The following is a 27575-nucleotide window of genomic DNA, read 5'->3' on the forward strand; positions in this document are numbered from 1 at the left end:
TAGATGAAGAAGTAGTCATTGCAACAGAGCAAAGAGACACTTCATGGTTTAAAATAGAAAATAAAGGAAGAGCTGTATCCTTTTACCATATTTAAACATGACTTAAAAAGAATGCATCAGTATTGGCGGGAAGATCATTAACACTTGTAATAGGCAGATGACACAATCTTGCTTGCCAAAGTAAAGATAACTTTAAGCATTTACTGATGAAGAACAAACCCCACAGCCTTCTGTGTGGATTGTACTGCAACTTAAAAAAAAGTCTTTACAACTGGACAAGTAAACAACATCATGATAAATGTTGAAGACATTGGAATTGTTGTCAAGGAATTCCTTTTTCTTGTATCAACAATGCCTTGGGAGCTTGTTATTATAGGTGCCACTGAATCAGTTCCTGCTCATAGTGACCCTTTGTACAGCAGAACCAAACGCCATCTCAGTACAGTAATGTGTGAAGATATTCTTATAGTCACTGTTTCAGTCTCTCTTGTTGAGGAGCTTCCTCTTTTTTGCTGAACCTCTACTTTACCAGTATCATAGCATCGTGCAAGCCACCACAGTACAACAAAATGAAAAAATGAGTAGGAGCCCCATGGAAGCATAGTATTCAAGAAATCAAATGATATGTTGCTTTGGGAAAATCTGCTGCAACACACCTATTTAAAGTGATAAAAAATAAAGATGTCATCAAAGGTTCATGAGGGAGGGGGAAATGAGGACCTGATATCAAGCGCTCAAGTAGAAAGCAAATGTTTTGAGAATGATGATGACAACAAATGTACAAATGTGCTTGACACAATGGATGGATGTGTGGATTTTTATGTGGATGATAAGAATTGTACGAGCCCCCAATAAAATGGTTAAATGATTTAAAAATTTTACAAAGATGTCACTTTAAGGACTAAGGTGTGCTTGAGCAAAGCCTGGGTATTTTCAGTCATCTCATATGAACTTGAAAGATGGACAATGAATAAGGGAAAACAATGAAGAATTGGCACATTGAAATTTTGCTGTTGCTGAAGAATACGAAATCAACGATGGACTGCCAGAAGAATGCAGGAATATTTCTTAGAGGAACTACATCCGGAATCAGCTGAAGAAACAAGGACTAAAGGCTTCATGTCACTTACCTTAGACTTGTTATCAGCAGGGACCAATCTGTAGAGAAAAAGACATCATGCATGGCAAAGTTTAGGATCAGCATAAAAAGACACAACATCAAAACCATGAGTATAATGACAGCATGGGAACTTGCCCATGTTTCTTTTTGTTTCTTTGTTCGCTATACTTAATAAGGTTTCACTATCTGTTAGGTCTGACTTAGTGGGACCTAACAGCAACATCTCTGCTTTCTTTTGATTTGATTTTGTTCGCTATTCAATGTTTCTAGTGTCTCTATGTTTCCTCCTGGCCCATTTAAAACAAAACAAAGCAAACAAACAAAATGTGGGGCTTTTGGTTTAAAATGAAATTACAGGAGTTGTTAAAAGGAATCTGTGGGATCCAGCCCCAGTCAAACAGAGTCCCGAGGAGGCAATGGCGCAATTACAGGGGAAAACGGAGATAGAAAAGTGGGGTACAGTGGACCAATCTCCAATATCCCAAAAAGAGTGCCGAGTTTATTCAACAATAAGGTTTTATAGTAATGGGACTTGCAAGCTTCTTGTTATTACATGCAATAAAATGGGCAAAGTGTTAATCTTGAATATCCTCAGCCCTCTAGGGGAACACGTCAAAGGACGTGTCTGGCAAACAAGAAACAAATGGTGTCAAAGGCTCTTTAAGAATAAAAGACAAAGGCACCAGATATTCTCAGAGACAGGTATCCTTTAACTGGCACCGGAGGAGCCAGGCATCTCTAGGAGACAGCTTATCATTTTATGGAGGGCAGATGTGAAGAAACATCTTTTCTGGAGAATCTGTGCATTTGGCTCTATCTGTTTCCTTGGGACTGTGGAGGCATTCCTTGAAACACTTGTGCTGCTTTTATGCCCTGTGGTCATTCATGAGTGTAGAGAGTAGGCCGATTACACTTTGTTCCAGGTTCTCAGTTTCCCACAGCAACCATAGAAGGAACATCCATATTTGAAAGAATGACCTCTTGGTCTATAGTCAAATACTTTACCATTTAGATGTACATCATTTAGATGTACGTATGTAGCTACTCTGGTTTGTGTTTTAGATATATCTTTTGTAGGAACCCTATAAAACTCACTGACATTATATCAATTCCAGCTCATAGTGGCCCTGTAAAGGGTTTCTAAGGCTATAAATCTTTATAGGAGCAGATAGCCTCATCTTTTTCCTGTGGAGTAGCTGGTGGGTTTGAACCAGTGACTTTGGGGTTAATAATCCAATACTTACCAGATAGTACCACTATAGCTGGATTTCAACCTAATTTTAGAGTTTATGTCTTTTATTAGAGGAAGTTAATCCATTTATGTTTGCAGTTATACGTGTATCAGGGTTTCCGCCTATTTAATGATTTGTGTTTTGTTATGCTGTCCTGTTTCCTTTCTTTACATTTACTAAATTGATGATGTTTTCATGGTTCATTATTTTCACATAAAACGGAAATGCTGCCACATATTTGAATTCTACTAGAAGGTATGTGGTTGTTGATTCGTTTAAACCAACCAGCTACTTCACAGGTAAAAAGTGAGGTGGCCTACTCTGGTAGATTTGTAGCCTTAGAAGCCCTAGACAGTGTTGCTGTGAGTCAGAATCCACTGGATATCAGTGGGTTTTTATGCAGCTCCATAGTTATGTACTCAGCTGCTGACAGGTATGTATGCACTTTGAATTTACCAGCTGCCTCGCAGGAGAAAAGGCATGCCTACCTGCTTGTGTAATGATTTCTGTCTCAGAAACCCCATACGTAGTTCTACCCTGTACTGTCAGATTCTTATGAGTCAGAATTGACTGGACATAACACAGCAAATAACTACACTTGCATTCCCTAACAATAGCTGTCAATAGTTTTTAACAAATATTTTTTTCATTTTAATATGTCAATTACATAAGTTAGGGGGAAATGATGAACTAGAAAGATAATACACACTATGCCCACTGTTTATACGTCTCTAAAGTAACAGATATTAGAACCTAACATATGTAGATTTCTACTCATGTGGATTTGCTCTAGCTCTGGTGTCTTCAGTTGGCCCACCTCTGCTAGTTTTCTCCCTTTTGCATATAGGTGCTTTCTGTCCTAGACCTTTTCCAATATTGCATTTCCATTGCCTATTCATTACTTGATGGACAAAGCTACTTCGTCTAGGTAGACTAGAAAAACAAATTCATAGACACTCATGTACATAAGAGAGAGTTTTATATAACAGAGCGATTACCGTATATACTCAAGTATAAGCCAACCCAAATATCAGCCGAGGCACTTAATTTTACCACAGAAACTACATTAAGAATGTGCTGAAAAACTCAGCTTATACACGAGTATATAAGGTATATATTGAGAAAACATCCCAGCCCAGTCCATATCAAATCCGTAAGTGTGATATTACCCCATATGTCAATACTAGTCCATAAATTCCTCTTTAGACTCACACAGCCAGGCAATGACACTGAATGTAGGAAGATTGCAGCCCAGTGGGTGGAAAGTCTTGTGGACTCAACAGAGGTAGAAGCATCTAAGCACTGGCATGGGTCTCCATGTGGCTCCTCCAGCAACGAGGCTATGGCTGCCATCAGCTTGTCTCCATGTGGCTTATCAACAAGAATGTCTTCCAGGGAGTGTGTGTGTCCCACCTCCAGCGAGCTATTTATCTCCCTAGCACCTCCAAATGAGGTCATCAAGCTGCGACCTAATTGACAGGCTAAACTGCACCCCTTCACTCTTAAGTCTCAAATTGACAACAGAGTATGTAACTACCACAGCTTCCATAAAGATTCATGGCCTCAGACAGCCTGTTTAGGTTTTCTATGAATCAGAATCAACTCTATGGCAGTGGGCTTATTCATTACTTAAGGAGCCCTAGAGGTACCATGAGATAAAGGTTGGACTGCTAACCAAAGTCAGCAGTTCAAACCCACAAGCAACTCAGTAGGAGAAAAAGTCTATCTGCTCCTGGAAAGGTTTCCAGCCTTTGAACCCCTGTATAGGATTAATGTAAGTCAGGATCAACTCGATAGCAGTAGGTTTGGTTTATTCCTTACTTATTTCCAGACTCTGATATCTCAAAAAGTTTTAAGTAAGTAATTTATTCTAGCTGTTTCTTATTCCTTCATTCACTCACTGTCACCAAGTGGATTCTGAATCATAGTGACCCTGTGGGGCACAGGAGAACTGCCTTGTAGGTTTCTAAAACCATCAATCTTAGTGGAAGCAAAAAGCCTTATCTTGCTCACATGAATAATGCACAACTCACTACCCACTACTTCCCCATCCAAAGCTCCTTTTCTTGATTCTGCCAGATACTATAAGCTGATTTCTGCCTACGCCACTCTGTTGAAATTACCTCATTTTTTAAAAGTCTACAATTGGTTTTAAATGATCATCCTGTTTGATCTGCTCCAGCTTCAGCTATTGTTGACTACTGCCTCCTCTGGGAACTCTCCCTGACCTCTCCTTCAATCTGAATCTCCTGATACCGCTTCTCGTGGCTTTCTGCAATCCCCTTGCTTGCTGCGGGTTGCTAGGGTTCTTTTCTTTGCCTTCTGTTCTTCTCACAACATGGGGATTTGGATAAACTTGGATTCCAATCCCAGCTCTGTTACTTTGGATAAATTACTTCACATATTTTGTCCTTGGATTCCTCATTTATAAAATGATGTTTTCATCAATCTAGCAGGTAGTTATATGCATTAAATGAAGTAAAGCGTGTGTGTTCCCAATTAGTATAAAACACACTATCAATGTGAGTGATTTATGGAGACTACCACACAGTTATGCCTCCTTTCACTGAGCAGATATGGAATGCCTCCTGTGTTTAGTCCCTATGCTGACAGGGAACAAGGTTTATGGGCTCAGGGATTTGAAATACTGTCTTCAAGTTAAGCTGGGTTTTTTCATTGGTTTTCTCTTACACCAATCACATTCTGGATTTATCCTGTTGGGCTTGTTTTCCCCCATTTTCTGAGATGTTCTCCTCCAAAGAAAATGTAGAACATTGTTTTGCACCCTTCCCTATTTACTCTACCTATCCCTGTTCCTTCTCAAGGCAGTTTTTATATTGTATCTGTCTCTGATTATTAAATGCTACTGTTGATATTCACAGTGGATGTCAGGTGTCTGGTGGAGTGTGATATTCATTACATTTTTTCCTCACATATATCTCTAAGTATCATTCGGATAAGTCCTTCTGTATTCTCTTTTCTCCTAGTGCTGCTCATTTCTTCACCCACATGGGTTTTGTTAGCACAACACCTTGTTAAGAAGGAGTCCAAAGTTTCAGAAGTCTGACTTTTAAGGATGTGTCTGTGGACTTCCCTTGGGAGGAGTGGATTCATCTAGATTCTGCTCAGAGGGACGTCTACTGGAAAATTATGCTGGAAAACTACAGACACCTGGTCTCACTAGGTAATGACTTTCTATATCTCTAAACCTGTTTTCACAGTGTTCCCCTACCCCTCAAAGCTAGTGGCTCACCCTCTGAGATTCATGAATTTAGACTTGTAATCCTTTATTTTGTAGGACATTCTCTTAGGTTTTTGTTTTGTTTTTGCATTATCAGAATTTATTTCTGTACATTACAAATGCATTCCAGTTTAATATTGCTTTTTTAAAAAATCATTTTATTGGGGGCTCATACAACTCTTATCACAATCCATACATACATCCATTGTGTAAAGCACATTTGTACATTTGTTTCCATTATCATTTTCAAAACATTTGCTTTCTACTTGAACCCTTGGTATCAGTTCCTCATTTTTTACCCTCCCTCCCTCATGAACCCTTGATAATTTATAAATTATTATTTTTCCATGTCTTGCACTGTCCAATGTGTCCCTTTACCCCCTTATCTGTTGTCCATCCCCCTGGGAGGGGGTTATAAGTAGGTCATTGTGATTGATTCCCTCTTTTTTCCCCCCACCTTTCCCTTACCCTCCTGGTATGGCTACTCTCAATATTGGTCCTGAGGAGTTTATCTGTCCTATACTCCCTGTGTTTCCAGCTCTTCTCTGTACCCATGTACATGCTCTGATCTAGCCAGATTTGTAAAGTAGAATTAGGGTCATGATCGTGGGGGTGAAAAACCATTAAAGAACCAGAGGAAAGGTGTATGTTTCATTGGTGCTATACTGAACCGACTGGCCCATCTTCTCCCACGACCCTTCTGTAAGGGGATACACAATTGCCTACAGATCGGCTTTGGGCCTCAACTCTGCACTCCCCCCACCCCCATTCACATTGACATGATTTTTTTTGTTCTGGGTCTTTGATGCCTGGTACCTGATCCCATCGACACCTCATGATCACACAGGGTGGTATGCTTCTTCCTTGTGAACTTTGTTGCTTCTCAGCTAGATGGTCGCTTGTTTATCTTCAAGCCTTTAAGATAGCCAGGCACCATCAGCTTTCTTCATCACATTTGCTTATGTACCCATTTGTCTTCAGCAATTGTGTCAGTAAGGTGAGCATCTTAGAATGCCGGATTATTAGAACAAAGTGTTCTTGTGTTGAGGGAGTACTTAAGTAGAGGCCCAATGTTCTCTTAGGGTATTTTTTGTTTTCTTAATTTAGTGTCCCCTCTTTCCAAAATAAAAGGCCTTACTACATTGAATTGAAATTGAGAAAGATTAGAAGTCACACTTTCCAATTTTCAGAAGCCTTGAAAGGAAAAAATAAGAACAAATGCTGGAATTGGGTTTTATACTCAATTCAGAACCGAAATTAATGTCTTTCCTCCATGGCAAGACATCAGTTGTCCGGCTAGAATGGGAAGAACTGAGCCTGTGGGGAAAAGAACCGTCACGGTGCATCTCTTCAGGTAGCTATCAGGGTGCAAGGACTTGTTAGATGTGTGTGTCATGTTGGGAAGAAATCCCTTCAGTGATCTCTGGCACTCTAGAGAGAATATGACTGTTTGATGTGTCTTCTCTCAAAATGTTACTGATACAAAGTATTTTTTTCAAGTTTGTGGGAAAATTCCACTATCTTTTAATTCCATTTTCCACAAACTTGGCATTCCCTTTATTTCTCATTTCCCCTTGTTCTGAGTCCCCAATGTCCTTACATGATGCAGATTAGATAAGTTTCCACATACATTGCCTGCAACTGAATGAACTGCATTCAGTTAATGTTGATTATCACTTCCTTTTCTGCTTCCATCTGTACCTGAATTCACTGGCTCTAGCTCTTCTGGCCCTTACTCTTTCTAAAGCATTTCTTTTCCTCAGTCTTAACCTGTATCAAGAGATCCCTTCCTCTTATCATTTAAACATTTGTAACATTTTTTTTCTCATTTAAAGGGAATTAACATTTTTCTCTCTTTACCTTGTAGAGGTGTTTTACATAGGTCTTCATTTTAAAACAAATGAGAAGTGACTTTGGCTTAGCCTTTTCTTCCAGCAAACTTATATTTTAGACATTTCCTTTCTCAATCCCTAATTTTTTACTGTATCTACGACCCATTCAGTTCTATACTTCGCCAAACATTTAATTCTTCTTAATCTTTGTTATCTTATCTAGTTTTTAAACCTTGGTCATAGCTGAGATTACTCTTTTGGATATTGGCACTAACTGTTCTCTGAACAAGTGCATCTTACACATCTATCTTCTTTACTTTTAGATGTTCTCTCCAACTTTTATCTGAATAAATGCATCTTGCATCTTTATCTTCTTTATTTTACTATACTTTATGAGAGAGCATTCCACTCACTGCCAGTGGCTCAAGGCCCACGCATAGCGACCCATTAAGACAATGTACAAAAACTGCCCTGTGGGTTGCTGAGACAACAACTCTTTAGCAAAAAAGCCTCATCTTTCTCCCTCAGAGCAGCTGGTAGTTTCAAACTGCTAACCTTGTGGTTAGCAGTCCAACTCAAAACCACTACACCATCAGGACTCCATGAGAGAGAATTAAGCTTTACTTTTCTATTGCATTTTTAATTTAAAAGATAGGCAAATACTTATTTAATATCTGGATGGATTGTGCTAACTAATATAAAGCAGTAAAATTATATTGAAAATTAATAGGAAAAAACAACTACAAACTATAACCATCACTGCTGGTTTTCAGTCCGATATCTAAAGCACAAGATTCAAGGAGCAGAATCAAGAAGTCAAAGAAAAATGCATTTTTATTACTCTTGCTACAGACTGTATAACTTTGAAGGCTATTTTATAATTTAAGTGCTAACTTATTAGACATTCAATGTTCCTTTAAGGGAGCTGTAATTGTTTTGGTGTGTGTTAGTCTGGGTAGCCTAAAGAAACAAACCCAGGCACACTCATATGTGTGTAACAAAGAATTGTATATTAAGAAAACATCCCAGCTCAGTCCAGATCAAGTCCATAAGTCTGATGTTAGCCTATATCTCCGATACTAGTCTGTAAATTCTTCAGACTCACGCAACACATGCAATGATGCCAAATGCAGGAAGATCACAGCCCAGTGGGTGGAAAGACTTATGGACTCAGTGGTAGTGGAAGCATCTCAGTGCTGGCATGGGTCTCCACGTGGCTCCTCCAACTCCAGGGCTCTGGCTCCATCAGCATAGCTCCATGTGTCTTGTCAGCAGGAAGCCAAAGCAGAGAGTGAAAGAGTGTGTCTGGCCTCCAGTGAGCTATTTATTTCCATCATGCCTCCAAATGAGGTCATCAAGTTGCAACCTGATTGGCAGGTTAAACTCCACCCCTTCACTCTTAATAGTCTCAAGTTGACACCAAATTATGTAACTACCACAGGGTGACATATTTTTCAGGAGTTGATTACCATTTGTTTCTATGTAAATGACTTATATATTCAACAGATACTTAGTGTGTACTAGGCACTGTTCCAAGGCCAACCCTTGTGGCACTGTTGGGTAAACATTGGACTGTCAACCACAAATTTGGCAATCCAAACCTATCAGCCACTCCTCAGGAGAAAGATGAGGCTACCTGCTCCTGTAAAGACTTACAACCTCAGAAACCCTGTGTAGGGTCACTATGTGAGTGTAAATTGACTCAATGGCAGTGAATTGGGGTTAGGTCCTATTCCTTTCAACTCTCACTGCCATTGAGTCAATTCTGACTCACAGCGACCCTACAGGACAGGGTAGAGCTGCCCCTGTGGATTTCTAGAACTGTAACTCTTCACAAGAGTGGAAAACTTCATCTTTCTCCTTTAAAGCAGCTAGTGGTTTTGAACTGCTGATTGAAATCAGCAGCCTAATGTATAACCATGACATATCAGAACTCCTTCTAGCCCTATTCCTAGCACTAGAAATATAGCAATAAAGAAAACAAGCAAAGTTTCTTCACAGAGGCTTAATTCTAATGGGGAAATGAAAGACACAGAGAGAGAGGGGGTTGGGAACAGCTGTTATGAATTGAATTGTGTCCCCCCAAAATTCATGTTTTATATCCCATCCTTACACCTTTGATTATCACCCCATCCTGTGACAAACGCCTCCCATTTGCATAGTTCTACTCAGTCATTTGGTGGTAAATACAAAGGCAATAGCTACAAAAGCCATATAGATAATTCATAGCAGCAAAATCATGAAGATTGGATTTGAACTAGCTAGTTTGGCTCCAGAGATGATCTTTTAACTACTATGTTTTGTTGTTTCTCTAAATGATCTTCCAAAAGTTCATAGAAAAATCGTAATGAACGATTTTCCCATAAACTTTCAAGAACATTTCAAGACCATTGTGATTTATGGGATTTTCACTAGCTGATTTTTGGAAGCAGATCACAAGTCCTTCCTCCTAGTCTTATTCTAGAACTTCCTGTAAAGCTGTTCCACATAGTAGCAAATCTCAAGCTTTAACTGGCAGACAAGTGTTGGTTTGGGGAGCATTAGCTGGAATTAAACCTAAGTGTTCTGCATGGAAGACATTAATTCCATCACTAAACCACCACTGCCCTCTCCAGAATATTGCTGCGTGGCATGAAGTAAACTGACTCACTGGAACCCTGTTGGACAAAGTAGAACTTCCTTATGGGGTGCACTAGATTGTAAATCTTTGTGAGAGCAGATTACCAGATATCTCCTCCTGCACAGCTGTTAATGTGGTCAATCTGCCAACTTTTCAGTTAGCAGTTGAGCTCTTTAACCATTGCACTACCAAGGCTCCCTGAACAGTAGACCTAATATGATTCTAGTTGTGAATGTTTAAAAGGTACTTATAAACTATGTTTTTGTATGAGTCAGTGAGATTTTATAGGAGTATGTGAGATTGTATGAGATAATCTTGTGTGATTTATGAGATTTTGTAAGATTTATGAAATTGTGTGAGATAATCTTGTGCACAGAAAATTTGCAGAATGATATAAACTGTTAAAAGTATTTACCTTTGGGCACTGGAAAGTGAAGTAGCTCCTCAGTTTTTCACTTTATAATACTTTATGTTGACTGAAGTTTTTATCATATACTAAATTTATTTTTATAACAATATACTTATTTTTAAGTTCATTAAAAATTATTCTCTTCCAAAAAAGTAATGAAATTAAGATATGCCATAGCTAAATGAAATATTGAGCTATTTATATTTATATTTGGACAAGTTATAATATTATCTATTATTTAAGTACAAAAGAAACATGAGTTTGATTTTATTTCTACCACTGTTAGTTGGATAGCCTTGAAATATTCAGTTTACTAAGCTTTAGTTGCCTCATGTTTAAAGAAGAGTTAATACTATCAACCTCATAAGATTGTCATTATTAAATAAGGTCTTATATGTGACGGGGGCAACATGGTTAAGTGTTTGGCCACCAACCAAAAAAGTTAACAATTTGAATCCATCAACCACATCCTTAGATGAAAGAGATAGCAGTCTGTTTCTGTAAAGATTACAGCCTTGGAAACTCTATGGATAATTCTACTTTGCCCTGTAGGTTCATCGTGAGTCAAAATCTCAACAAAAATGAGTTTGGTTATTTTATTTCATTTTGTATGTTATATATTATGTTTCAGATATTCACAGACGGATGAAGTTAATTATCTGGAATTAATAACATTTTTTTAAATTATACAACTTGAGCTGACCCTGAAAAATGTCCTATTCACAAAGCACACTGTGTGTATATTTGGGAGACTGAACTAATTATAACAGGTCTATTTGTTGGTGAATAATATTAATAGAAAGTAATATTTCCTAAAACTAGGCTTATGGTAATATGAGAATATTTGCAAATTTTTATTATGAGATGTTTGTAAATATAAGATATAATATTAATAACTGTAAAAGTATTTAATTCCATAGATAAGGATCGTAAGATAATTGACAATTAAAAAGAAAATATAGAATTACAAACTGCAAAGTTAAAGAAATCAGAGCTAGTCTACAAAGCCTGAAAACGCAAACATGGAACAACCTATGCAGAGCTGCTCAAACATGGAGCAACCAGTAGTTCAGGCTATACAGAGTGCTGGTGGCATAGTGGGCTATGCAGTGGGCTACTTAATGCAGTCAGTACTTTGGACACACTAGCTGCTCTGAGAAAAGACAGAGATTTTCCACTCCTGTAAAGATTTCCATTTCTATAAAGATACAGCCCTGGAAAGCCACAGGATAGTGCTGTCGCCTATAGGGTCACTCTGAATCAGAATCAACTCAAGGGCATTGAGTTTAGTATTTGTTTTTTGGAAATCAGGCTACAGATCTTAGTGGGAAGCTTGTAGGAGGATTTGAAAAGAAGGCTGATCCTTGTATAAAAGATCTATCATGGACTGAATTGTGCCCCTGCCAAGGGTGTGTCAATTTGACTAGGCCACAATTCTCAGTGATTTGGTAGTTATGTAATGATATTATTTGGAAGTTATATAATAAGTTGGTAATTTTATTATGATGTGATCATTTTCTACCTTTTTAAATCATATATAATTATCTTCAATTTTATGTATGATAAAAATCTTATGAGGCATCTAACTTAATCTACCATACTTAAGTCACCACCCATCATTGTCTGACTGAAGTCTCACCCTTGCTTGAGTCATACTTTTTTTTTATTTTACAAGAGATAAAAGGGTAAGAAAAGTGAGCAGAGAGAGAGGGACCTCATTACAACCAAGAAAGAAGATCCAGGAGCAGAACGTATCTTTTGAACCAAGGATCGGTGTACTGAGAGCTTCATAAATCCAGGGGACGATTGATGCCAAGACACATGGAGATCTGCAAGTAGAAAGCAGAAGCTGAATATACAAGGGTCTTTTTTCAGAGCCAACAGAGAGGAAGCCTTCCCCTAGGGAATCTGAATGTGGATTCTAGCCTCTTAAGTTTTGAGAAAATAAATTTTTGTTTGTTAAGCCATCTTCTTGTGGTATTTCTGTGATAACACCAGATTTCTAATGACTGGTTGAGCCTGAGCCCATAAATGCCATAATTATAAAGCTAACATTTATTGAGTATTTATTATATAAACTATATGAGGCAAAGTCTTTAGCTGTATTTATGATGCACAGCAACCATTACTTCCCTGGTTCATATAAATAGATTCAAAGATATTAGTTACCTTGCTCAAAGTAGATTGCAAATGTCAGAATCTGTATAAAAACGCAGGTTGATTCCCCAAACTGAATTGCTTCTCTTTATATTGCACTGCCTGTCACAGGCTCTGTCCCAGAATAACTGCAACTAAACACACTTGAGCTGCCGCACTGCACGTGATGGAATTGAGCTGCTGCACTGCACATGATGGAGTTAAGAAAGACATTCAGTAATACAGACATGATCGTTAGCACTTTTAAAAGTACAAAATATGTTCTTATACTAGATGGTCCAAGCAAGTATGTTCTGAAAGAGTAATCTACTTACATTAATTCAATCTTCACCCTCGTCTATGTGAGAGTTTGAGCCCACAGAAACAATTAATGAGTTCAGGTGGTCTTAAAGCCGAAATTTGAACTCAAGTCTGCCTCCCTCTAGGTGCATTTCTTTCAATGTGCTTCATTGTAATGTTTTAGGAAGGTTAATTTGATGTCAAAATTATAGAAGGCTTGTGGGGAAATACACTGCTAGTAGGAACACCAGGTATGTGGCAAGCTATCTGATCACAGATCTGTATATTTTCCATCTTCATTATTTCTTTTACCCTATAGTTGATGATTTCACTGTCCATTTTTTTCCTAAGTGGGCTCTCTCCTTTCGGTATTTACATGCTGGACCTGCTACTCATTTTAGTTCCACTATTAGATAACAGGTGGACTCACTATTCTATCTCTCCCTTCTTACTGTTCTTCCTTGATATCCTATCATTATTGTTTCAATTTCTCATTCTCATCTTACAGTTTTCAGTTTCCCAAACACAGAAACCAGTGTGCATTGAATTATTATTTGTAATTTTTTTTCAGACTGGGAGTCAAGATTTGAAATCAGAGTCAACTTCAAAGTCCAACATTGCTGAAGATATTTTTTCCTTATGGAACAATAATGGAAAGAGAGAGTCTCTGGCATCCTACTTTAAGGGAAACCTGGAAAGCTGACAGTTGGTTTGAAAGGCAACTGGAAAGCCAAGATAGACATCTGGACCAAGAGGCAATTATTCATAAGGAAATCCTCACTGAGGGGAAGGTCTGTGTAGATAATCAATTTGAAAGATTCCCCAGTCAAGATCCAGTCCTTGATATACAAGAGAGCATTCCTAAGAGTAAGAGGCCCTACAATTGGTATTCAAATGGAAAAGCTGCCAAACAAAACTCTGAATTAATTAAAACTCAAAGAATGTTTATAGTAAAGAAACTCTTTGAGTGTAACCAATGTGGCAAGGCTTTCAGTCAGAGTTCTTCCCTTCTTAAGCACCAGAGGATTCATACTGGTGAGAAACCATATAAGTGTAATGTGTGTGGCAAGCACTTCATTGAACGTTCCTCCCTCACTGTACATCAAAGAATTCATACTGGGGAGAAACCCTACAAGTGTAATGAATGTGGAAAAGCCTTCAGTCAGAGCATGAACCTTACTGTTCATCAAAGAACCCACACTGGAGAGAAACCCTATCAGTGTAAAGCATGTGGAAAAGCCTTTCGTAAGAATTCATCTCTGATTCAGCATGAAAGGATTCATACTGGAGAGAAGCCGTACAAATGTAATGAATGTGGGAAAGCTTTCACTCAAAGCATGAATCTTACAGTGCATCAGAGAACTCATACAGGAGAAAAGCCCTATGAATGTAATGCATGTGGAAAAGCCTTCAGTCAAAGCATGCATCTTATTGTACATCAGAGAAGTCATACAGGAGAGAAACCCTATGAGTGTAGTGTATGTGGAAAAGCCTTCAGTAAGAGCTCAACTCTAACCTTACACCAGCGAAATCACACTGGAGAGAAGCCCTACAAATGTAACAAATGTGGGAAATCCTTTAGCCAAAGTACATACCTTATAGAACATCAGCGACTTCATTCTGGAGTAAAACCATTTGAATGTAATCAGTGTGGAAAAGCTTTCAGTAAGAATTCATCTCTTACTCAACATCGGAGAATTCACACTGGAGAGAAACCATTTGAGTGTGTAGTATGTGGGAAGCATTTCACTGGCAGATCATCCTTAACTGTACATCAGGTTATTCATACTGGAGAGAAGCCTTATGAATGCAATGTATGTGGAAAAGCCTTCAGTCAAAGTGCATATCTTATTGAACATCAAAGAATCCATACTGGTGAGAAACCCTATGAATGTGATCAGTGTGGAAAAGCCTTCATTAAAAATTCATCCCTTATAGTCCATCAAAGAACTCATACCGGAGAGAAACCCTATCACTGTAATGAATGTGGGAAAGCTTTTAGTCGGAGTACAAACCTTACACGACACCAAAGAACTCATATGTGAGAGAGAAAAAATGTGCTGTTAGAGTGAGTTTAGGAAAGTCCTTTACGATGATGAACTGGTCAGTGTTAATCAGATAAGTTGTACAATATAGAGGACAGATAAATCTAATGATTGTGGAAATTGTAATTGATGTATGATCTCAGACAATACAGAAAGAAACCATATAAAAGATATCATACATAAGATATATCATGTTAAGGAATTTGTGGTGCTGAATTGAGTATGTTGAAAGTAATCAGCAAAGGCTTGAGAGGTAAAAACATCCCCCCCAAAAAACCCACTGTCATCAAATCAATTCTGACCCACAGTTACAGTACAGGACAGAGTAAAACTGCTGCCTAGTTTGAAAGGAGCTAAACCTTTACCAGAGTAGACCACCTTGTTTTTCTGCCAAGGGTCAGCTCATGGGTTTAACCTACATACAACTCAATGTGCCTCCAGGAAAACGGTGGGGGTGGGGTGGGGGGTCAAAAAAAAGGAAAAGAAATTCAAGAGAAGGTAATTTACCATAAGGAAACTAATTTTACTTAACATAAGAATGGGAATGGGGAACATTGCCAATTGCTATGGAGTAAACTAAAGATAGGAATATCCATTAATTTTGTTTATTGCTAACTTCTAAACTTGAATGGCTTGAAGACTGAATTAAAGATTAAATTAAAGATTAAATTTAGTAACTTTGAGAAAGGAGAGATTTAGAAAGATAGCCACGTGGGAGTTAGAGTGTATAAAAGAAGAACTTTTGGCTGCAAATAATAGACCATCCAGTTAACAGTAGCTTATGCAAATAGAGGTTTTTGGTTTTTCTGTTTTTCCTTTGTCATAAGTCTGGGGTTTTTAAGCATTGACTCAGAGATATTGTCAATATCTCAAATACTGTGGCTTTGCCATCATGGTTATGTGATGGCTGCATAGCTCCAAGTTAAAATACTTACATTTGAGATAGCACTGGCAATATCAGGGTTTTTTATTAGAAAACAAATTTCTCAAATTCCTTGGCAGACGTGCTTATGTTTCATTGGCCTTAACTATTTTACATGGACATCCTTAGAAGCAAAAGAAGCTGACAAAATAAATACTTAGCTCTCCCAACCTCTATAGAAAAGATAGGTTAAAGGGGAGGTGGGGGGCGTGTTAGGAATAGTTTGGATTTAGCCAAGAAATAGTTTGCCAGAGAAGGAGTTTTATGATACAAAACTGAACATTTTTATAATAAAAAGATAAATGTAAGTATCTGAAAACTTAGGAAATAAATGGCTCAATGGAGAATAGAAATCAGAGCATAGGTAGACACTATAGGAATCAAGAAATGGGTACAGAAGAAACCTTTGTGGGAAACAATGAAGGAAGTTCTTAATAGACTCAGTATTTGAGCAGTTCCCTCTTTCTAGGTGATGTGATCTCTAAGGATCATTAATAGTTTACAAATTCTTATTAATTTCATCCATCTTAGCCTTCAACCCTTTATTCCTCCCTCTACCACTTTGTCGTTTACTTTCCTTTGGACCTTTACTTTGCTGTTTGTTAGTAATTTTCATGTTTTCTATCCCTTTCTTTGACGCCTTACCTTTTCTATTTTTCTTAAGATCAAGTGGGGAATACAAAAGCAAAATATGATGAGGAAGAAGTTGGCCACAAAGTTTCTTAGATTACAGTCAGTTCAATATTTCATTCCCTTCTGCCCTGCCCATTCTTCCTCCAACAGTTTATACTGAGCATAATCAGGTTGGCCAAACCCTTTATACTTAGTTGTCAGGGTATAGAAATGTGAAGAGAGTTCAATCTTAGTGATTTACCCCATTCTCATACTTGGAATGGAAGAAAAGATTGTCCATTTGAGGAACAACTGGAGAGTGCTAAGAATCTGGGAGAAAAGGGTTAAGTTACATACCCTCTTATTCAGTCCAAGTCCTTTGCTTCTGTGTCCTCTGTTTCAAGTAGAAAACTTTAGCTTCTGTATTTGAGCATTACTTTGTTTTTTTCCTTGACTTGAAATGCAGTACAGTCTGGCCTCATGGCAACAGGGAACCAGCAGCAACCAGGGATTCATGTATGTCTTCTCCCTCTCCCCTGTCACAACTACATGGGCTCTTATTTCTGCTTTTTCTCTCCTATTCCGTCATTGAGGAGCCCTGGTGGTGTAGTGGTTGGGTTGGGCTGTGATCCTCATGGTCCACAGTTCGAAACCACCAGCCGCACCTTAGGGGAGAAAGACTAGGCTTTCTACTCCCATCAACAGTTATGGTCTCAGAAACCCAGAGGGGGTTGCCATTAGTCAGAAATGACTCGATGGCAGGAAGTTTGGTTTTAATTCCTTCCCTGAAGGTTTTCTTCCTTTGCTTACAATTAAATTTGCACATGACTCAAAACCTCAGCATCAGTTCTTCGTCTAGTGACTTTTATGGTTCCCCCTGACACTCATACCTGTTCTTCCCCACTCCCCCATTCCAGCCCTACCACAAGTCTATCAATCCCAATTCTAAAATTCTACCCAAATCACCCTTTTAAATCAGGCCTGGCATATAGTGTTTTTTTTTCTGGCCAGATATCCATCTGTGTTTTAATCAGCTGATGGATAGGAGAGCTGCCATTTTCCTCAGAGTGGAGCTTCTGGACAGGCAGTGAATAACAGAATTTGGAACTTTGGGTGTAAGAAAGATCTCTGGAGAATTTATTTTGGTCAAACATTTCTTTATTTGGGCTCTTTTATAAAAAAATCAAAACAAAATATGTTATTGATTGCTTTCTTTAACATTATCATCCTCATATGCCTGAAAACAATACCCCCAATCCTTAGCATAATATCTAACAGGCCTAATTAGAGTGTTTAGGCTCTTAAAGCAAATGCCTTGTGAAAAGGTTACCTAATTGTGGCAAGGTGTGTTAAGTTGTCCCTCACCGGCATTGCTGGAACAATCTACACCCAGCCTGATTCCCCTGTGTTCCCTCTAGTTTCAGCATAATCTGTTCCCCAACACATGACAGGCAATTTGGTCAAAATGTGCACAGCCATGTCAGTGTTTTGTTCAGATTCCTCTAATAGTTTACCATCCTACATGGAATAATCCACAGTCCCTACCATGACCTTCAGAACCTCAGTTTCCCTTCCAACCTCAGTTCTCAATCTCCCCCTTGTTCACTGTACCCTCTCCAGTCATGCAAGTCTTACTAAGTCTCAAAATCACCAAACACACTTCAATCTCTGGACACTGTTTCTGCACCCCCCCCCCTTAGAAGGGCCCCATCACAGATGTTCAAAGTTTCCTCCCTCACTGTACTTGAATCTCAGATGTTACCTCCTCAAAGAACTTCCCATAACAGTATCTAAAATAATTCCCAATCCTATTATACTTTAACCCCAAAATAACTACATTCTTTACAGCAGTTATCACTGCCTGTTACTATATTTTGCATTTATTTCTTTTACTGATTACATTCACCAGTAGCTAAACCTCCATGGTGCTAATTGTTCCATGAGTGTCTACAGACTGAATCCTCAATAGCACCTAACAGATGCAGTGTATCACATGGGCTCACTGGCACTGCTTCCCTAACAGAACTCAAACTCACTGCCATCAAGTCAATTCTGACTCACAGTGACCCTACAGGCCCAGGTAAAACTGCCCCTGTGGGTTTCTGAGTCTATATGGGAGTAGAAAACTTTATTTTTTTTCCAATTGCTGATCTTGAGGTTAGCAGCCCAAAGCATGACCAACAATTTCCTTGATAAGGCTCTGGTCACATTCTTGGATTTTTCTCATCAATGACAGAGTAAACAATCATCTTTCCTTCCTGCACTCCATGAAAACAGGTAATCAAAGGAAACTAAATATTTGCAGCTTCATTCCCCTATACATGGTCTCATCCTTGCCTGCCCTTAGAAAACACTATCAACTAAAATAAATTCCACCTTCTCTAAATATCACGTGCTATAAATGATAGAGACCTCTTACATCCTAGCTCTTTCCTCTCTCTGAGGAACTAAGTCAATTCTTATCTCCTGATCATTTTTCAACCATCCTTTTTGTATTGCTCCTGAAGCCTCCTGACTGGTCAAGTCTGACATCACTGCCCTCCCAACTCAAGCAAAACCAAACTCACCACCGCGAGTCGATTCTAACTCACAGGGACCCTATGCGATGGAGTAGAACTGCCACGTGGGTTTCCAAGAGAGTAAATCTTTAGAAAACAGAAAGCCTCAACTTTCTCCAGTGTTGCTGCTGGTGGGTTTAAACTGCCGAGCTTGTTAGCAGCCCAAATAGTAACCCATGATGCTACCAGGGCTTCTTGCTGTCCTCCTAGGCTCCCACAAACGCGTCTTATTACTGTCATTTATCGACCAAACGGCAATGGCCTAACTGCCACGCTAAACTAACGTATTTCATGCTTCCTGAGAGCCAAGGAAGCACTCCGTTAGCATTTTCACATCCTTTTAGGTGCAGAGGTATCATGAGCAGCGCGATCAATAATTACTTAACGCTCTTAGACATTTTCAAATGCTCGGTTTATTCACTGCAAACACACATCAAACAATCTAAAATATTACTCAAACTACTAAGGGCAAACAACTATAAGCATAAGGGCAGAGTAACAACTATGAGCATAAAGGCAGAATAACAACACTCCTCACACATTTCATATTAGCACCATAGTCCCAATCAGCATTGCCTCATCGGTGTACTCACCTTGGGTAGAGTTGGAGAGAGCAGGAGTTGATGTCTCCTTGGTTCCTAGCTCTCTAAAAGTCAGTGTCTCTACCTGGGTTTAAATGGACATTTTGGCCAGTTCTTTGACGTTCTCACTGTCCCAGTCAAGTCTTATCAGGTTTCTCCACGCTTTAGGTGGTTTGGCTAGTTTTTGGGCTTCGGCCAGGTCTTAGCCCGGTCTTATTGGGTCTTTCCATGCTTTAAGTGACTTGGCTAGCTTTGGGGTGTCGGTCAGGTCTCAGCTCAGTCTTATCAGGGGTCTCACATTTTTGTGGTGGCTTCATTGATGTAAGTGTTGGCCTGGACCCCAATATTACATTTTATTTTTTCTTTAAAGTGGAGTTTCTTGTGCTTGTTTATTTGATGTGGCTCAAGGTCTTGCAAGGTAGTTCAAGGTCTTGTAAGGTAGTTCAGCGTCTTGCAAGGAAGTTTTATGGTGCTCTCATCATATGGTACAGTTCTCCTTCAGAAATGCCCGCACCTGGCCTTTCTCCATTTATGTCTTTGAAATTAATATTTTTTCATCTGTCTCCACTCTCTTCGGGGACCTTCTTGTTGGATTAGGCGCAGCTTTCAGCAACTAGCCTCTTCCGTCTCATTCCCAACTTTTCAAAGCTCTCTATCTTCTTGGATGTTCCTTCAAAACAGAGACCGAATCAGAGTACTGGCAGACCAGCAGCACAGGCGCTACACTGAGGAGGAAAGGGTCCCGAAACGTGACGTCCCACCGAGACTTCTGGGAAATGTAGTTTCCACTCGAAAAAGGCGCGGGCGCGTTGCGCACATGCGCACAACTTCACTTTCTTCCGCCGACGTTCCCCAATCCAAAGTGGAGTCTCAGAGGCTGAAGAGCCGGAGCCACTAGACTTGCGGAATCGGCGCAGCAGTTCCCAGGGCAACGCGCAAGCGCACTTTTTAGCTCGGGCTTGAGGCTCCTTATTGTGTCCTGACTGTGATGTGGCGTTTGCGATCTCACGCCGCAGGCAGAGGCTCCTCGCAGGGCATCCCAGTGGTGACCGGGGACAATGGCCGCTTAGGAAGAGAGGCCGCGGGGTGCCTAGTCCAGGGAGAAGGGCGGAGAGAAATCCGGGTGGGTCCGCGTCGTGGTCAGTTCAGGAGGACCTGGTCTCATGCCCCACGCTTCCCGGAATGCTCCTCTAAAATTTAATTTCAAAGAGATCCCTGGAAGACTGCCAGCTGTGAGCATCTTGAGTGTGTACGTGTCTGTGTGTCTGTCTCGGTCTTAGAAGAACTGCAGAAAGCCGTTTTTTGTTGTGGTGATAATAACTGCCCGTTGAGATCGGATCCTTCTGTGATGATCTCGCGCAGGAACAACCAATGGCTCGGCTCCCCCGGCCGAGCAGAGGACAAACTGGGTGGCTTATGTAACTGAGATTCCTAGCCCCCTCCCCTCCATACACACATACGGGACCGAGTCAGCTTGGGAAGCGAGGAGACTGAGACCAGAGAAAGTGCTTGGCCTGAGAGACTCTGGCAATGAATTCCTAGATGCAATCTTCTCAGCCTCCTTTTTGAGAAGAAAGAAAACTTCCTCTCTCACTTCCTCTGCTGCCCTGCCCACGCAGGAGGTATGGAGGATTTAACTTAGATGCTGCCGGAAAGACGTGTGGTCAAAAAGCAGCGTGGTGAGTGCTTCACTAGACGAATGGAAGCAATGGGAATAAAGAATTCGCTGCTTTGGGGTGTCAGGACTCCCAGAATGTGAACGCGCACCCGCCTCCCACTGGATTGCTGTGACCCCCACCTCTTCTCCTCATCACAGGTGTGTAAGACTTTCTACCCGAGGAGTCTAGCAGTTGCAAAGCTGCAGACCTTTGCTCTTGCCTGACAGGACGCATGGCAGAAGGAGGAATGGATGTCAGGCATCTGCCAGTTGTGGTCCAGGTAAGTGTGCTTTCCACCCTAAATTACTTTCTAGATTTTAAGAATGTGGGCAGGAGCTTTTCTCTCCTTCCAGTCTCAGAGACCTGACCCCTCCCAACATTAGGCTCGTCCTAGTGAATGATGGAGCTAAGTGCTGTTGGGTGGCAAAGTGGCAGGTGGGACTAGAACACAGGTGGGAGTGATATGAGAACCGGCCCTCTTTCTACTAGCCAATAAGATTAGAGGTCTGTAGTGTTAAAGGCAATCACTTGAGAGAATTGAGACATGAGAGAAATGGAAATTCTTGCTTGGCAAGTGAGATTTACTGAACTTTTTAAAAGGTAGCATTTTCTCTTTAAAGTTTTATTAGGTACCAATGAAATTATTCAAGTGCAATGGCTTCCAAGTTCAAAAAATTCCTAAGCAGCTTTGAGCAGTGCTAGCCTCTTTAGAATAAGGGTATGGAGTTGACTTTGAGATGGACAGCATTCATTTAAATGTATAAATTATGTTGTGTATGCTGCTTTACATTTAAACCTTTCCAAAACAGTGCTGTGACAGGAATCATTGGAAGGGATGAGCAGTGGGTTGAAAGTGCCATATTTACCCCAGTCACAGCCCAGCCGCTGCTCACATGGCCCTGTCTTTTCATGTCTGACTCATGTGGGGGGCTTAACTTTAGCATCACTGTTTCTGTAAAACTTCTCTCTACAGTGAAATCTGTGACCTAACCTTGTCCTCACATGTATTGTCTGTCTCACAATTTATTTTATGTTTATAAGCTGCCTTCATGGTGTTATCCAATAGACATATACTCGTAAGGATTTTAAATGTGCCAGGTTTTATGATATATGCCAAATATACAAAGCTGAGCAATAGCCCCTGACAAATTGCTTCTTGAGTTGTTTTAACAAGTGTTTCTTGATTGCCTGCTTTGAGCAAGGCTTTGGATGTAGGTCCAACAGAAACCTAATTCAAGCTACCTTAAGCAAAAACAGGCATGTGTTGATTAGTCTCCTCCAAAATCCAGAAGAAAGGATGTCACTGGACTTGAACTATAGAAATGAGGTCTGAAATAGAACCTAGAAAACCCTAAAAGGATTTTTCTCTTGGACCCTGGACTCTCTTCTCTGTGCTTTTGCTTGATTCTCTCTCAGTGCATACTAGCTCTCTTTGCTTCCCAACCAACCAGAAGGACCGTAGCTTTAATAGGTACTGAGTTTTACATGGCAGATTCGAAGTATCCTGAGAGAGACTAGTTTTACTCTGTCCCCATTTTAGACTTTCCAAGGAAAGTCCCAGTTGTGATCAGAGGGTGAGCCAGATCACATTCTGCAGAATGAGTATTCCCATGGGAACTGTGAACGTGTGCTGGGAGTGAGCGGGAGTTGCTGAACAGCAATAATATATATTTAGTACATGAGTCTTTTCTAAATGCTGGGAAGACAAGGTGAATATAGAAATGATCCATTCTTTCCTTGAATTAACAGTCCTGACCAAAAGTAAAATAAAACTGACAATAGGAGCCATCAGGGAAGTTATTGCTGAGGAAGGGATGTCTAAACTGAGACCTGAAGCAGACTTTGGTCTTATGGAGGAAGGCAATGAGTAGGGGTGGGCAGGTTGAAAAAGATGGGCAAAATAAACAGTAGGTGTGAAGTCTGATGCTGAGGAAGCATCTCTTTTCAATAATATATATATATCTACAATGTGGGGGAGGAATGTCTAATGCAATGTGAGGCCCCTAGGAGACCCTTAAGAAATGCTTGTCGCAGAACACCAGCTCCTTGTACATTAACAATCCTGTGAATCTCAACAAACTGCAGTATCAGCTTTTCCCTGAGCTCTATGTGAAGGGGTAGCCCCAGTCAACAAGTCTGAGTTTACTGTTACAGGAATCAGTGACATTCAAAGATGTGGCCGTGCTCTTCAGCCAGGATGAGTGGGGACACCTGAATCCTGCCCAGAGGGCCCTGTATAAAGATGTGATGCTAGAGAACTACAGCAACGTGGCATCACTGGGTAAGATGAGGAGCCTCTGAAGACGTAGCTACAGATCGAGGGCCCTCTGGAACCCTTTGTTGCAGAGTGGCACAATGAATAAATTACAGTCTGCCAATCAAAAGGTTGGAGGTTTGAGTCTACCCAGTAGAGGCACCAGGCCTGATGACCTGTTTCCGAAAAATTATCCATTGAAAACCTTGTGAAGCACATTACTACTTTAATCCACAGGAGTCTCTGTGACTCAGAATTGATTTAATGGCAACTGGTTTGGGTGGATCGGGCCCCTTAAACTGGTAACAACTAGAAGACTGACTTGGGATTTGGCCAGTTGAGAATGGTGTCTTCAAGTCTGCTACTTACCTATGCATTCTGGCAGAAAAGGTAGTGGAAAACAGACTATCAGGCCCAACCCGTGTATCCTCCTTCAGGGGACGTGATGAGTCCCGTTCTCTATTAACTTTTCTGGTAATTCCTATCAAGTAGTCCTTTCCAGGAAGTTCGAGAACCATGTCTCATTCTGACAGTAATTTTATCTCTGCTCTGAACAGATATGGATTATTTTGTTTCCCTCAAAAACAGGACTTTTAGAAACCAAGCCAGCTACGTTTTCCCAGATGAGAACAGGGGAAGACTGGATGCTGGAGGACCCCTCGGCACGCTCCTGTCTTGGTAAGATTCAGAGCTATGGAGGCATTAGGAAGAACTCAGCTGGTCATGGTTAGTGTGGCAGCTCAGCAATTGTGCCAGCCCAATGCATCAAAAACTGCATGCATGTCATGTCTTTCCCATGACTGTGCATCTCTGTACATAGTTACTGCGTCTGTCCCAGTATTCGTTTATCCAACTGGCACTTCTTTGTTCAATGTAGTTTACATCTCCTTTGACCTTTCCAAGTTTTTTCATTTCTGCTAGTGAGAAGGCGCCTGCTTTATGCTGGAATTATATACTTCTTTGTAGGTAGTTTTGTCCTTGTTGTTGTTGTTTTAAGAGTTCTTCCTCTGCTGTAATCTGCTTGTTTGTAAGTACCACAATGTAAACATACTTTTGCTTCAGAAATCACATAGGATTACAAACAGCAGAGTGGCTTCGAGTGTTAAGGCCCAGGTTTCATGTACCGATAGGTATCTATTCTTCCAGCTAAGTATGGCACTGTACGTCATGCTTTACCAAGCATGGTATCCTTATCCAGGGCCAAGGCCTTCCTGAGAGCATGTCCAAGTATGTTGCCATCTTCGCATCTAAGGAGTATTCTTGCTATACTTCTTCCAAGACAGTTCTGTTCTGCCAGTCCGTGGTACAAGTATATCCAATAGTAATTTCAGTAGAAGAATATTAAATAGTGAGATAGTTTATTGTGTCAGCGTAGCCGATAAACACAAGTAGGATTAACTGAAGGGCAGAGAGATAAATGGCTCTGTGAGCCTCACCTTTCTTGTCTCTCGCTCTGTGATCATCGGACCAGTGTGCGGCTGCCTTGCTTGTTCTGTGCCTCAATTTATGGGCTACACTACTTATGGGACGCCTAGCCTGTGGACTGTGTCGCTGTAAGTTGAGGTCCCTTTAAGACATCTCTGGAGCTGGGGACTGGCAGTTGGGACTGGCAGTTGGTTGACAGTTGGTGATCTGCCTTGCAGTTGGCTGCTGTGCTGAGATAGGCTAGCTCTCTCTATAAATAGAGGAAGATCTGACAGCAGACTAGACATAAAGGACTGCTAGTCTCTTACAACTCTCTGTCTCTCACTGGAGTGAGTTGCACTGAGCCATTTGTACTGCTTTATAATTTAACAGTTCATTTCTTGTGTTATATATCTTATTATCTTTATAAATAAATATATAAAATTATCAGCAATTTGGTTTTATCTCTAGAGAGCCCTGTGTAACGCAAATAGTCTTCACTAACATTGTAATTCAAATGCACTGTTCTTCTCCTGTAGTCTCTGTTTAGGTACCTATTTTAATCATAGTAAGAAAATTCATTCTGATTGTTAGCTTTTCTTTTTAATACTTCTCTTATCTGGACCATAAGATCAAGTAGAGGGAGGAGAGAGTTAACATTTGAGCTCATTAGGGTCAGCAAGCAGTCGGTGATTTCTGAACCATTTATACCTGTTGTTTGATGCTGTTGAATTGGCTCTAACTCGCAGTGATGCTGTGTACAGCAGAATAAAGCACTGCTTGCTCTTGCACCATCCTCATAATTGTCATATTTGAGTTCATTCTTGCACCCACTGTGCCAACCCATCTCATTGAGGGTCTTCCCCTTTTGCTAACATTCTATAAGCACAATGTCCTTTTATGTAAATTAAATCATTTTATTGGGGGCTCGTACAATTCTTATCACAATCCATACATACATCCATTGTGTCAAGCACATTTGTACATTTGTTGCCATCATCATCATTCTCAAAACATTTGCCTTCTACTTGAGCCCTTAATATTGGCTGCTCATTTTTCCCCCTCCCTCTCCACTCCCCCTCCCTCATGAACCCTTCATAATTCAAAAATTATTATTATTTTGTCATATGTTACACTGTCTGACGTCTCCCCTCCCCCCTTCTCTGCTGTCCATCCCCCAGGGAGGAGGCCATATGTAGATTCTTGTCATTGGTTTCCCTTTCTACCCCCCATGTGGGGCACAATGTCCTTTTCCGGGACAAGTTTCTCTTGATAACCTATATAAAGTTTGAGACACATTCGCACCATCCTGGCTTCTAAGGAACATTCTAGGTGTATTTGTTCTAAGATTCATTTTTTCTTCTATAGTCCACGGTACTTTAAATATTCTTCACCAGCACCGTAATTGAAATGCATCAGTTCTTCTTCAGTCTTCTTTATTCATTGTCCAATTGTCGTATGTATATGAAGCGATTGAAAATACCGTGACTACAATATCTGATCCTTGCAACCTGTGAAGCAAGTATGATTAATCACATTTTACAGAATACTGGAACTCAGAGTGTATAACATCTTAGTTACTGAGTGCTGTTATGAAAGAAATAAGGAGCCCTGGTAGTGTGATGGATTATACATTGGACTACTAACCAAAAGGTCAGCAGTTAGAATCCACTAGGCATGCCTCACAGGAAAGACAGGGCTATCTGTTTCCTTAAAGATTCACAGCCTCGGAAACGTGAAGGGGCAATTCCACTGTGTCCCATAGAGTCATTGTGAATCAGAATTGGCTTGATAGCACTAAGTTTGGTTTGGTTTGGATGGCAGACATAAGTTAGGAGAACAGAAGTCCAAATTCAGGGAGCTAGCTTTAGGAGGAGGCTTTCTCTTTCAGTTTACCCACATCCACAAAATTCCTGTTGGAATTTTGATAAGAAGCAGACTAAACGTGTAGGTTAATTAGGGACAATTAGAAGTACTCCACTAATCGGTACTTTATTTAATTAACATGGTATGCTACCATATATACTTGAGTATAAGCTGACCTGGATATCAGCCAGGGAACCTAATTTGACCACAAAAACTAAATTAAAAATGTGCTGGAAAACTTGGCTTATATACTAGTATATACGGTATAGCCCTACATTTATTTAGATTTTTCTTAATTTCCATTTCTCTTTTTTGTTGTTGCAGTGTAGAATTCTTAAATATCTTTCATTATGCTTATTGTAAGTATTTTATTTTTGATACAATTATAAACATCTATTGAAAATTATTTTCTAATTGTTCTCAGTATATAGCTATACTGTTTATTTTTATGGGAGCCCTGGTGTCACAGTTGGTCAAGCATTGCATTGGTGGTACAAGTCCACCAACTGTTCCGCTGGTGAAAATGAGGCAATCTGCTACCATAAGACTTACAATCTCAGAAACCTTATGGGGCAATTCTACTCTATCCTGTAATGTTACTGTAAGTCAGTATTGACGACAGCAGTGGCTTTTTAAAAAAAATTTGATCATATGTACAGATCTTATTTCCATCAACTTTTATAAATTACCTTGTTGTCTCTAAAATCTATTGCAATTTTTCTTTCTTTTCCTTGTCCTGGTTAAGATATCTGGTACAATATTGAAGAGAAATGGTGATCACAGAA

At 40.0% G+C, this 27575-nt stretch overlaps 2 protein-coding genes across 6 annotated transcripts in view; both read left to right on the plus strand.

Annotated features, from left to right (window-relative positions):
• The window catches only part of ZFP2 (ZFP2 zinc finger protein), an 18568-nt gene extending 3203 nt beyond the window's left edge, over positions 1 to 15365 (plus strand). The window contains exons 1-2 of one of the 2 annotated variants that reach the window (XM_030888667.2): positions 5457 to 5536; positions 13462 to 15365. In XM_030888667.2, the coding sequence (XP_030744527.1) occupies positions 13541 to 14935 (1395 nt within the window). In that variant the 5' untranslated portion in view covers positions 5457 to 5536; positions 13462 to 13540 and the 3' untranslated portion in view covers positions 14936 to 15365. Of the gene's footprint in view, positions 1 to 5456; positions 5537 to 13461 lie in introns of those variants that run through there. The other variant, XM_045284422.1, reaches the window with a different exon arrangement.
• The window catches only part of ZNF454 (zinc finger protein 454), a 28213-nt gene continuing 6094 nt past the window's right edge, over positions 5457 to 27575 (plus strand). Inside the window, exons 1-4 of one of the 4 annotated variants that reach the window (XM_004696858.2) lie at positions 5457 to 5536; positions 21425 to 21546; positions 23421 to 23547; positions 24109 to 24198. In XM_004696858.2, the coding sequence (XP_004696915.2) occupies positions 21499 to 21546; positions 23421 to 23547; positions 24109 to 24198 (265 nt within the window). In that variant the 5' untranslated portion in view covers positions 5457 to 5536; positions 21425 to 21498. Of the gene's footprint in view, positions 5537 to 20566; positions 20858 to 20882; positions 21288 to 21424; positions 21547 to 23420; positions 23548 to 24108; positions 24199 to 27575 lie in introns of those variants that run through there. The other 3 variants (XM_045284419.1, XM_045284421.1, XM_045284420.1) reach the window with 3 other exon arrangements.

Source organism: Echinops telfairi, unplaced genomic scaffold (assembly GCF_000313985.2).
Source record: "Echinops telfairi isolate 266 unplaced genomic scaffold, ASM31398v2 ScPeMD7_7469;HRSCAF=8507_0, whole genome shotgun sequence".
Classification (NCBI taxonomy): domain Eukaryota; kingdom Metazoa; phylum Chordata; class Mammalia; order Afrosoricida; family Tenrecidae; genus Echinops; species Echinops telfairi.